The 13,645-nt window shown below is 42.5% G+C and overlaps 1 protein-coding gene across 1 annotated transcript in view; it reads right to left on the reverse strand.

Moving 5' to 3' along the window:
* The window catches only part of fam171a1 (family with sequence similarity 171 member A1), a 109,183-nt gene that overhangs the window by 59,703 nt on the left and 35,835 nt on the right, over positions 1 to 13,645 (reverse strand). The window contains exon 4 of the mRNA XM_084337024.1: positions 6,042 to 6,200. Coding sequence (XP_084193150.1) covers positions 6,042 to 6,200 — 159 coding nt within the window. The remainder of the gene's footprint in view (positions 1 to 6,041; positions 6,201 to 13,645) is intronic.

The following is a 13,645-nucleotide window of genomic DNA, read 5'->3' on the forward strand; positions in this document are numbered from 1 at the left end:
TTGCGCTCTAAGCTCCTCCAATGAACACTCGTTTTCTAGAAAATGCCGCCCATCTAGGGGAAGTGGATAGACGAATGCGCGCGGCCCTACAGACTCCTGTCACCGGCATGACAACGTAGACAAACTTAGACAAAAACACATCAGTGGATGAAAATAATAGACCTGTCGCTAAACCACGCCCCAAAATAGAATTTGTCCAATCATATCACAGCAAAAACGTCGCTGCAGAAAACTCGGTCAACACCAGAAAAGCCATTTGTGGGCTGCATCAAACCAGACAGCTGTGATCAAAACCACTGTGTAAGAGTTCAGTTTATATGTTATTATCTACCTAATATCCGATGGTGAAACGCTGTGCGTGGGGTACCTGTAATTCGGACACCAGGTACCCTGAAAGACTGGATGGAGGAGTATATTTCATACCTTTCCCGAAGCCCAAACGAAAACTAGAGAAACGCAAGCGATGGATTATGTTGTGTCGTCGACCACATACACAAGTGAATGTGAAGACCATTACCAAGGACACTTATGTTTGCTCAAAGGTAAGGTCAATTCATAAAGACATAATATTTGACGGCATGTATTAGAAACGTAGACCAAACTATTAGTTTGCTAACGTTTGACTTTGACTGCGAACTAGCTCTCGTATATCCAGCCCAGTTAGCTACCGTTAGCAGCTAGCTAACGTTAGCTGCCAACATGTAACGATACCGCAGATATTTCTGCATCATAACGTGAGCCTTCTGTATTACTTTCTGCATCATAACGTCAGCAACGTTACCGCAAGCCAGGTGCATAACAGTGGAAAGGATGACCAACAAGGACAGTTATAGATGTAATGTAGTGACCACCATTGAATAGGGGTGGACGGTATGGTCTAAAATGTATATCACGGTATAATTTGAAGCATAGACGGTAACGGTATATATCACGGTATCAGTGTTTCTGTTAGAATAATTTTTTTTGCCTGATAGGCAGGCTATATAAAGAATGACATCCTCAAGGCATGTAGATTTATAATATTTTAACTTAAAACTACCGGTAGGCTACTTTTGCGTATAAAGTCATTATATTCCAAATAAAATAAGTCCCGAGTCGAGACTCCTGCTCCCATTGCAAACAGCGGGGCTGGATTTTGCTAGAAGCATAGGTAGCTGCAGAGCCGCAGAGCCAGGGGCTCTTTCAGGTCATTCATTTCAGCCATTGGCAATTCAGCCGTTGGGTGGGGGGGCGCTGTTTGACGGGCCTGTGACCAGACCTGAAAGAGCCCCTGGCTCTGCGGCTCTGCAGCTGCATGCTATTCGCAAATCCACTGCTGCAGCCTTCCTCCCGGCTCCCGCTGCTGCCGTCGTTATCATAACACTACACACATATCGTAATGTTTACAGCAAACTGTAGTTGATCACCAGGTATGTTTTATTAACGTAGAATAATTCATATAAGAAAAACGATAGGGAAATATCTTACCTTTCTCCACTGGTTAAAAATGCCAGGAACTGAAATTGAAACTTGCTGTGCGCCGCGGTGATATGTGTTTATTATGAAATGACAATTGCGTGTTGACACGCCCACTGCGCGAAGCCTCCTAAATAACGTTTTCCAGTTTGCACATATCTATTATCTATGACTAATTCTATCTATTTTTAGGGGCAAATGCGATTGAAATAGTCGCGCTGTGGTTACATGACGTCATTGCTATTTTAGAGCTGCGCTACCGGTTACACGGTATAGTCAAAATCCATACCGTAGAGCAAATTAATACCGTTTATACCGTATACCGTTTATACCGTCCACCCCTAATTGATAGTATAAATAACTGGCTAACAGACAACAGAATACTAATAACATGAATACTACTACATGCACTAAGAATGCTCGATGCACTTCAGATGCCATAGTGCCACTTGAAACCAGTAACAACAGGGACAACGATGTAAACAATAAATAAGTCCTGGACTTGGCAAACACAAATGTTGATCTGTCAAAGTTGTTATGTTTGTTGTCAATAAAATCCACTTTGAGCTGCATTTTATGTATGAAAGATGCTCCATAAATGAACTATTATTATTATCCGTCTATGCTTAGCTAATACTCAGCTTTTTGTGTTTTTTTTCACAGAATGAGGTGTGCTGGAGATCATGTAAAGGTGTGCTTTACAATCATGTCATTAACTGAATAATATTCCTCTCTCCTCATTCACCTCTCTCCTCATTCACCTCCCCCTCATCCCTCTCCCCTTATCCATCACCCCTCTCTCCTCCCCTCTTACTCCAGATGAGGAGTGCCGGCCTGTGGGCACCAGGCTCCCCCAATGGAAGGTGGACATTACTAGAAAGCTAAACAGAATGCTTAAAATAGGAATGTTAGAGGTTCTAGAAGGTTCTACTATGACATCATCACCAAAACGTTCCAGAATGATCGGGCAGAACTAAGGTTCTAGAATGTACTGCGGCACTAATTTTCTAGAATGTTCCTAACAATAGGTCTGTGGGTGAATTATGTACCATTAAGGCCCTCCCATAGTCGAGCAGACTGTACGCGGACTGGACTCAGCGGAGGTCCACTGGACTCTTTGAGCTTTCATAGTCGAGCGGACCTCCACGGACCAATTTCCTACATGTCACGCGCCAGTTTACACAATTGTCCCCACGCTGTTCAACTTCTGTCATGTCGTCGTCATCCGATGTCAAAATAAAGAGTATGTTATCTCCGTTTCCAATATTTCGATAATAAAACGGGCAGTTTTACGCACTTGAATAACAGGTATATAGGCTTGAGGTGGACAGCGCGTGGTGCTGAAATGACAAACACGCATTGCATGAAATAAAAGCACCAGTTTTATTTCAAAATATTGGAAACGGAGATAACATTCTATGTTATCTCCGTTTCCAATATTTCGAAATAAAACTGGCAATTTTACACACTTCATTTAGAAAAGCCATTCAAACATCTCTCTTGGCACGGAGCGAGTGGTCAGAGTAAATGCAGATCGGCGTCACATTAAATGCAGTTCGATGTCAACCAAAACGCCGAGCAGCGTTTTGTGTGACACCAAGTCAGCGGCGCGGATGTCCGCGCGTCAGAAAATAGGAGCTTCGCACTTGGACTCTGCTGTGGGTCTGCTGTCCGTTGAGATCAAAGCTCAAAGAGTCCGCGCGGACCTCCGCGGAGTCTGCTCTGTGTACAGTCTGCTCGACTATGGGAGGACCTTTACAACTACAGTACTGTATTAAGTTTCAAAAGTAAAAGTACAGTACATATTCTATAGGGTGTTCTTGTATTTCAGTGCATTCAACCCTCGATTGACCTGAAGGTTGTTAAAGTGGTCCAGTTATGCTGCTCTGTGTCCCTCAGATTGCTGGTTTACAATGTTAAAGTACTTAATCTTCATCAACAGTTGCTGATATTGCAAATGTCAACAGACCAGGCTATTAATCCATAATGGAGGTACTAGAAGAATATAATGTTAAATTACCATAGATGTATCACAACAACACATGATATTGTTCGCTATTCCAGTTTATATCGTACATCCATTTGTGTAACTGTAAATCCATGTATATTTATTGTATATATTAAAAATAGTGGCTATTTATGTACACTTTAGTTGTGGGTTTTCTTTTCTAATCAGAGTGATCTATCTTGAGAATGTGTTGTATATGCATTTATTTATATAAATATATAGTATAACTTATACTTAAGTGTTATAAGAAAAGCTATGTCCTAACCTGTATACCCATTTACTGTGATTTACAGGTATTTTGGTAAATGGTAAATGGCTGTATTTATATAGCGCTTTTATCCAAAGCGCTTTACAATTTGTTTCTCACATCTTACCCATTCACTCACACACCGACGGTGTGCAAGGTGCCATGCAAGGTGCCATGCAAGGTGCCAACCTGCTCATCAGTGTCTTGCTCAAGGACACTTCGACACGCTGCACGGGAGGAGCGAGAATCAAACCGGGAACCTCCGGATTACCAGACGACTGCTCTACTCCCAAGCCACTGTCGCCCCCTATATTAGGTCTATTTTATTATTAGGTATTTTTACTTTGGTCTCTATCACTATACATTTATAGTTAGTGTAATCAATCATTTGACCTGATGTACACTAGAATGTGCAGCATACCATTCTCTGACGTCTCACCCCTTTATGGAGGATTGTTGGCATATTTACCTGGGTCACAAAAGAACCAACATAGCATGTTTACAAAAGAGGTGGATTATTCTGGTTGCAGAATGACAGCTCTCACTTTTTTCCTCATTCTAGTGACTAGTGACAACTGTCGGTGTCGGGTCTAGCTCGTATACTGCGTTGGACCACTAAACTAAATGTATCAGCATTGCAATAGTAATCATGGATTATCGTCATAGTTCTTGTAATCTTCAATCAAGTCAACTGTAAGTAATGCTTGAGACGTTATCTATAGCTAATGCTTGCATCACGATGGAGGTCTAAGGTAAATATGTATCTCATGAACGTACTTTTCCACTGCATATTGTAACCCTCTCTGTCTGCTTCTAGATGAAATATTTGTGTTATCTTTAAAAAACAGGTCTATTACCTGCTGTGGTAAATCTCCAGCGGCCTAGCCCCTTTCGTGACTGTGAAGCAAGGCTTGCATCACAGTCAGGAAAGGGGCTGCCTGCAGCCATCGTCAACGAGAGTCATTCACGGTCGGCTCTGTGTCCGAGTTTTCAAAGGGGGCGTGGCTTAGCGATAGGTCTATTGCATGTAGAGTCGTTGCTTTCGGATATAAGTGCGGTCTCGCCGGTCTGACATGGGGGCGAACAACAGCACGCGACGCGTCTCCTTCGAGTCGGATGAGAATGACAAGTGGGCGTGAGGCTAACGATTCAACCAGCATTAGCCGGCTAGCTACCTAGCATGTAACAAGCTACCATAATGCGCGTTCAACATAGTGGACTATACTGAGCGGCTTTGCTTAAATGCAGCCGAGTGACATTTTATTATTACCAGGTTTCCCCCCATATCACCACTCGCCCATATGCCCTTCACAACGGTGATGTTGTCATACTTGTCATTCAGAATACACCTGCTGAACCCCTAGCGTTGACATGAGATTCGATTCCAATGTATTGTCACCATACCTGTCCGACCTCCTTCATATCAACATTCCCACCCGGTCCCTCAGGTCTGCCTCCTCCATCAACCTGACCGTCCCCCCAGCCCGTCTGTCCACCATGGGGTCAAGAGCCTTCAGCTGCTCTGCCCCCCGCCTCTGGAACTCCCTCCCCCCCGACATCAGGAACATTGACTCCATCATTTCTTTTAAAACCCACCTCAAAACCCACCTTTTTAGGCAGGCGTATGTCTGATTTTATTTTCCGTCTGATTTTATATATTAAATTTTTTCCTATTTTAATGTACTGTGATTATGAATTTAACTGTTTTTAAAGTGTTGTACGGCGTCCTTGAGTGCCTTGAAAGGCGCCTTATAAATAGAATGCATTATTATTATTATTATTATTATTATTATTATTATTATACAGCACAAGTACAGTACAACCAGAATACGTTTGGCATCCAACCAGAGTGCAAATGTAACAAGTCAAGTTCAAGTTGTTTTATTTAGCTATTACATTACAGTGAAATGCTTGGTTCTTTCACTGCCAAGCCCAGTCCAGTCCAACCTAGACCAGCCCAACTTTCCCTGCCCAACCCAGTCCCGCCCAGCATCTTTCACTGCCCAGTTCAGCCCAACCCAGTCCAGAATAGTTCCCTCTTTCATGTTAATATGTGATATCCTAATATTTTGAAGAGTAGAGACGGTGTGATTAATATATGTTTTATGCTAATATTTTTAAAGAGTACAGACACGGTGTGATTATTACTATGATTGAAAATCAATTTAGACGAAGACATACAAAGAAGTAATTATCACAATTAGCGATTTATTTATGGCTAGTAAAAAATCTGTTTGGCTGGTAAAAAAAATCATATAATTGCCAGTTGGCTGGTAAGCAAAAAAGTTAGTTTCCTCCCCTGCTCCTGAGCCACTGCCAAGTTAACATTACCTGTCCCGTTGCCACCGAGTCCCTGCAGGTAGGGGAAGTGCTGGATGTGTGTGGGGGAGCTGGCCACGGTGAGCAGGGCAGTCAGGTTGGCGTACGACGTGTCGAGAGGAAGACTCAGGGCTCTGCGCTGGAACTCGACCCAAGGCTGGCTCCTCGAACCTGGGGCAGGAGACAGAGACACGCCAGGGGCGGGGTCAGGAACTGCCCAGATACACATTTATGTCCACATATTACAAAAACACTTGAGAACACGCACTTTTTGGTATTATATTAAATTATTTCGGGAGGAAGCCAACTTTCTGGGGACGTTTTAATATCAATTATATGCTCATTGCATGTCTATTATGTGTCTACATCACTGCTGTGAAGCACTTTGCGCTGCAATTTTTGTATGAAAGGTACTATACAAATAAAGTTTATTATTATTATTATCATTACTAAAACATTAGGTTATAAAAAGGGAGCACAATATTCCTTCAGGGGGTTTTACAGCGATGACTCACCATCTCCTCCTTAATACCATTATATAAAGTCAGACATCAAATGAAGCTTAATGGGGTTTGGATGGGAGGGAGAGAGGAGGGGGCAGGTGTCCTGCTCTACTTTTTCCACTCAGCAGCCTAGGGTTCCTTTCTAATGTTTCTCTGTTCAAATCGATCGTTTCTTTTCCATCACCGTCTCGCTCTGTCTCTCTCCCTCCCCTCTGCTCAAGATAAGGAGAGAGCTTAGCAAAGTTACTCCCAGACTGTGTGCAAAGGTTCTTTTCCAATACTGGAGAGTAAATATGATTTCAGAGACGTTTGTAGGTTTACTGTTCAAAAAGCTAAGAAAGGAATTAAAAGGAGGTGTATTTCTATTGTTGGGGTTAACTTGTGGAACAATGCTGATATACACTTAAGAATAAGTAATTAACTTTCGGTTTTCAAAATAAATGGTTTGTATGGCTATTTTTGAGGGTTACAAATGTGAATAATCTTTATTTTGTTTTGAAGAAGCTTTAGCCTGTACCTTTTCAGTCACTGCCAAAATCAAAGACCGTTGACAGTCTGGAATGATTGTGCATATTGTATAGTGTGTGCTGAGAGCAGTATATTGTATAGTGTGTGATGAGTGAGAGCAGTATATTGTATAGTTTGTGATGAGAGCAGTATATTGTATAGTGTGTGATGAGAGCAGTATATTGTATAGTGTGTGATGAGAGCAGTATATTGTACAGTGTGTGATGAGAGCAGTATATTGTACAGTGTGTGATGAGAGAGCAGTAAAGTGTATACAGTGTGTGATGAGAGCAGTACAGTGTGTACAGTGTGTGATGAGAGAGCAGTGCAGTGTGTGATGAGAGCAGTACAGTGTGTACACCGTGCAGTAGATGTAGTGTGTGATGAGAGAGCAGTACAGTGTGTGATGAGAGCAGTACAGTGTGTGATGAGAGCAGTACAGTGTGTGATGAGAGCAGTACAGTGTGTGTGATGAGAGCAGTACAGTGTGTGATGAGAGAGCAGTGCAGTGTGTGATGAGAGCAGTACAGTGTGTGATGAGAGCAGTACAGTGTGTGATGAGAGCAGTACAGTGTGTGATGAGAGAGCAGTACAGTGTGTGATGAGAGCAGTACAGTGTGTGATGAGAGCAGTACAGTGTGTGATGAGAGAGCAGTACAGTGTGTACACCGTGCAGTAGATATACACTGTGTGATGAGAGCAGTACAGTGTGTGATGAGCAGTACAGTGTGTGATGAGAGCAGTACAGTGTGTGATGAGCAGGGCTCTACAGTGCGACCATTTTACTCGCATTTGCCCCTAAGAATATGTGTGTGCGAACCGGAAAAATCAATTACTCGCACAGTGAGTGAAGATTACAAGCTCGGTCATGCTTTTTTCTCTCCGCTGCGAATCGTTCAAAAACTACAAGTCCCACATTGCACTCAAGCCAACGGTCCAATCACAGTAGTGACGTGAAAGAAAGTAAATTACCAATCGGAAGCTCTCATTTGCTTTTTTACTTCCTGAAAGTCCGCCATTGCGCTATGCGAGAGTTTTCCGAGACAGTAACATTAAATTAATGTAACTTATTCTAGTCTTACCAATAGCAATAGATTTTAGAACACCTAGATTTATCGATAGCAATAGGAATATAACGTTAATGCAACAAAACGAATGCCTTGCTTTGTTAATCATAACGTTGATGCAGTAGCGTATGTCGTTGTGTTGGCTGTAACCCTAACGGACATGATAATAACATCACACTGTGTACACATTAAAATTGCGATAATCAATTCTAACATTTTCAAATCAATGCAGTTGAATTTTCCCCTTAGGATCGATGCATTGCGATGCATTGTTACACCCCTACACCAAAGTCACTGGCCCACTGTGCGTGTGTGTATGTGTCATAATGTGTGTGTGCTAACTTGGCTAGTGTTATCAACAGCAGAGGTGGGTGAAAGCGGTGTGACGAAATTGGAAGAATCGACTGTCAATCAATGGTCTACCTGACACGCAAACTCATAAACAATGTTTCTGTACTGGAGGTGTACAGTATTTCAATAGGCAACCCTGAAAGGATTATTTTTCTAGAAGAGCAACACTAGCCAAAACATAGGCATTGTATGCATAAAAGGGGCAAAAGCTAAAGTTAAGTGACTGTTACTTTTGTAGCAGTAGTTTGATTTGATAGGGACAGCACATGTTAATTAATGAACATCAAGTACAAAATACAAAATGTAAACATGCAGGGTTGTAGCAAGAGCTAATTTACACCAGGAGACAGCTAAACTCTTTCAATAAATAAATAGCCTGCTTAGGGTAAAAGCATTGTGACAATCAATGATAAAAACAACAATAAAAACAAGAAACAAGTTACATAAACTAAATCAGATTAAAAATTATCACAGTTCTGCTTTGCCTTAAGATGCAGTTTAAGATGAGTCTTGAACATAGTATGGTAGGCTATTCCAGTAGTTACCACCTTTAACAGAGAACACAGTTTTAGCAAAGGTAGTATACCGAAAAGGCACCTTACAGTCCCCTCTACTGATGGCCCTGGTGGTAATGCCAGTGTCTCCTTTTTGTTCAATGTCACTGGCTTTTTTATTAGGCCTAGTTGTTGGCTACAACTTTGCCACAGTAGGCATTAATCACTTAATAGTTCAAATGTCTGTGTCCCATTCCCGTTTGCACATGCAGATACACACACACGCACACAGTGGGCCAGTGACTTTGGTGGTATGTGCTATTGCACAGATGTGTGTCCCGTTCCCGTTTGCACATGCACGCACAGTACAAATATACATTCATTTTTGAAAAAAATAATAAACTCTGTTACTTGAAATATTTCCACTGTGCTCCTAAATATGTTTGTGTGCTCCTAAAGTTCTTTGTGTGCTCCAAAAAAAATTTAGGAGCACATGTGCTCCTTGGGAAAAAGGTTAGCGTAGAGCCCTGATGAGAGCAGTACAGTGTGTGATGAGAGCAGTACAGTGTGTGATGAGAGCAGTACAGTGTGTGATGAGAGAGCAGTACAGTGTGTGATGAGAGCAGTACAGTGTGTGATGAGAGCAGTACAGTGTGTGATGAGAGCAGTACAGTGTGTGATGAGAGCAGTACAGTGTGTGATGAGAGAGCAGTACAGTGTGTGATGAGAGCAGTACAGTGTGTACACCGTGCAGTAGATGCTGCGTGTGGTTCAACTCAGCGGGATGATGTCATGGTGTTTCCACTTTGGACGAGTATACATTCCTGAGGAATGAGACACGGCATACGACCGTATATATATGAGCGGGGAGCGTCGCGTGTCCAGCTATACGTTACACAGTATATCCAGCTATACGTTACACAGTATATCCAGCTATACGTTACACAGTATAGGACGTTGGTTTATGTCTGCGGTGCGTTCATTCCTCTGCGTCTGCACGGTCGTCCCCAGTGCCTCAGGTGGTTGAGAATGTAATAGAATGGATGGAATCATATGAAACACTTTGCCTTCCGTTCACTTATGGGGCTTTAGTCGATGCATACGATCTTCATCCTAGAGGTGCAACAACATTGTCTGCAGTTAACGACCCGTCGCATCTTGTCCCTATTCATTTTATTATAATAATAATATGCCAATACTAGTAGACATGATTGCCTGTCAATTGAGAAGTGCTAGTATTGCATCAGTCCATCCACTTAACACGGTACTCTGCTTGTATCACTCTCTTCTCCATGTCACTCTTCTCCATGTCACTCTCTCTTTTCCATTTATCTCTCTCTTCTCCATGTCACTCTTCTCCATGTCTCACTCTCTTCTCAATGGCGCACTCTTTTGATTTGAAATCTTTATTTCGAACATGCAATGAATACAAACAAACAATAACAAAAGCAAAACACAACTCAATCTACATGTTCGAAAAGGAGTAGGAAGAAGTATACACTTATTTAATCCTACCCCTTTTCCACTACTCAAATGAGTGTACTATTTTAAAACATAAAAAAAGAAAAAATATATATATATGCAAAACAAAAAATATATATCTTCTCCATGTCTCACTCTCTTCTCAATGTCGCACTCTCTTCCCCATGGCTCACTCTCTTCTCCATGTCTTACTCTCTTATTCATGTCTCACTCTCTTCTCCATGTCACTCTTCTCCATGTCACTCTTCTCCATGGCTCACTCTCTTATTCATGTCTCACTCTCTTCTCCATGTCACTCTCTGTTCCATGCCACACTCTCTTCTCCATGTCACACTCTCTTCTCCATGTCACTCTCTTCTCCATGTCACTCTCTTCTCCATGTCACTCTCTGTTCCATGCCACACTCTCTTCTCCATGTCACACTCTCTTCTCCATGTCACTCTCTTCCCCATGTCACTCTCTTCCCCATGTCACTCTCTTCCCCATGTCACACTCTCTTCTCCATGTCACACTCTCTACATTATTTATTAAATCTAGAATAATTAAACTTGAAGACATGGTTAAGTTTCAAACAATGTTAATTATGTTTAGGGAAAAAAATAATACACTGCCAGAAAAACTACAAAATCTTTTTCATTTAGAAAGTGAGTTTAGTAGGAGAAAATACAATTTTAAACATCAGTTTGCACGTACCACACTTAAACAGATGTGTCCTTCAGTTATTGGTGTAAAGTTGTGGAATTCTCTCCATTGCGAGCTTAAGGGATGTAATAGTGTTTATAAATTCAAAAAAAATTATAAAAAAAAAATTTTTGTCAGTATGAAAATCAAATGTGATCTGAATAGTGAGATCTTTTCTTTTTTTTCTCCCTCTTTTATTCTTTATTATTATTATTTAATTGTTTTCTTGTTTAACTGTGGATTGTGAGTTTCTTGTATAATGGTATAAATTATTATTTGTGTAAATTAGGTTGTACGCCGACCATTAAGTAAATACTTCTTTAGTTTAGGAATAAGGGACAGGTAACTATAAGATTTATTCTTCTTCCTGCTCCTTTTGTCCATGGAATGTTATTTATGATTGTGTAATGAAGAATTTTGTATGATTCCATGTGGCAAATAAAAACTCTAAACTCTGAACTCTTCTCCATGCCACACACTGTTCTCCATGTCACACTCTCTTCTCCATGTCACACTCTTCTCCATGCCACACACTCTTCTCCATGTCACACTCTCTTCTCCATGTCACACTCTTCTCCATGCCACACTCTTCTCCATGGTACTTTCTTCTTCATGTCTCAGTCTCTTCTCTTCCCTTCTTGAACTGCTGCGCTCAGGCAAGCGATACCGGAGTCTCATGGCAAGCACAGAGAGACTCAGAAGGAGCTTCTATCCCCAGGCCATCAGGATGCTCAACGACAATAACATGTCGTGAACAGACATGTTACAGCACACACGTACACACTCACTTTAAATAAACAACTCACTGTGGCACCCACTTTAGACACTTTAACACACTTTATATTTATTGGTAAAGAGATTTGCTACAACTCATACCTCATTGCACCTTACCCTAAGTTGTACCTCATCCCATTTCTGCATTGTACTGTATATTGTATTGTAACTCAGTTACTTATGTATTGTATATATGTATATTGAACACTTTTGTTTACACTTGTTTACGTACTTTTGACTTTCTATTTTATACTATTTTATCTAGCACTCTCAGGAGCAAAACAGGAAAAAGAATTTCATATAAAAGTATTCTGTATTTTTGTATGACAACTAATAAAGAAACTTGAAACTTCATGTCACTCTCTTCTCCATGTCTCTCTCTTCTCCATGTCACTCTCTCTTTCTCCATGTCACTCTCCTCTCCTCCTCAGCTGTTTCTCTCTCTCCTCCTCGGCTGTTTCTCTCTCTCCTCTCCTCTCCCCCTCAGCTGTTTCTCTCTCTCTCCCTCTCTCCTCTCCTCCTCAGCTGTTTCTCTCTCTCCTCCTCGGCTGTTTCTCTCTCTCCTCTCCTCTCCCGCTCGGCTGTTTCTCTCTCCTCTCCCCCTCAGCTGTTTCTCTCTCTCTCCCTCTCTCCTCCTTGGCTGTTTCTCTCTCCTCTCCTCTCCTCATCGGCTGTTTCTCTCTCTCCTCTCCTCTCCTCTCCTCTCCCCCTCGGCTGTTTCTCTCTCCTCTCCTCCTCGGCTGTTTCTCTCTCCTCTCCTCTCCTCCTTGGCCGTTTCTCTCTCCTCTCCTCTCTCTCCTCCTCGGCTGTTTCTCTCTCCTCTCCTCTCCTCTCCTCTCCTCCTTGGCTGTTTCTCTCTCTCTCCTCTCCTCTCCCCCTCGGCTGTTTCGCTCTCCTCTCCTCTCCCCCTCGGCTGTTTCTCTCTCCTCTACTCTCCTCTCCTCTCCCCCTCGGCTGTTTCTCACTCTCTCTCCTCTCCTCCTCTGCTGTTTCTCTCTCTCCTCTCCTATCCTCCTCGGCTGTTTCTCTCTCTCTCCCCTCCTCCTCGGCTGTTTCTCTCGCTCCTCTCCTCTCCCCCTCGGCTGTTTCTCTCTCCTCTACTCTCCTCTCCTCTCCCCCTCGGCTGTTTCTCACTCTCTCTCCTCTCCTCCTCTGCTGTTTCTCTCTCTCCTCTCCTATCCTCCTCGGCTGTTTCTCTCTCTCTCCCCCTTGGCTGTTTCTCTCTCCTCTCCTCTCCCCCTCGGCTGTTTCTCTCTCTCCTCTCCCCCTCGGCTGTTTCTCTCTCTCCTCTCCCCCTCGGCTGTTTCTCTCTCTCCTCTCCCCCTCAGCTATTTCTCTCTCCTCTCTTCCTCGGCTGTTTCTCTCTCTCCTCTCCTCCTCGGCTGTTTCTCTCTCTCCTCTCCTCCTTAGCTGTTTCTCTCGCCTCTCCTCCTCGGCTGTTTCTCTCTCTCCTCTCCTCCTCGGCTGTTTCTCTCTCTCCTCTCCTCCTTGGCTGTTTCTCTCTCCTCTCCTCCTCGGCTGTTTCTCTCTCTCCTGTCCTCCTTGGCTGTTTCGCTCTCTTCTCAGTCGGACACTACTGTATAACAATACTCAAATCTTTTTGATGTCTTGGTTTTTAGTAGAATTGTGATGGTGCTTTTTCATCCAAAAGGATCCATTACTCCAATTTCTATCCCAACATCTTTTTAAGGCCCTTATTGGTCCTTATACTACATCATTATTGGTAAACTACCTCCTTATACTACATCATTACTGGA

Source organism: Notolepis coatsorum (genome assembly GCF_963971535.1).
Source record: "Notolepis coatsorum genome assembly, chromosome: 19".
NCBI classification, from domain to species: Eukaryota; Metazoa; Chordata; class Actinopteri; order Aulopiformes; family Paralepididae; genus Notolepis; species Notolepis coatsorum.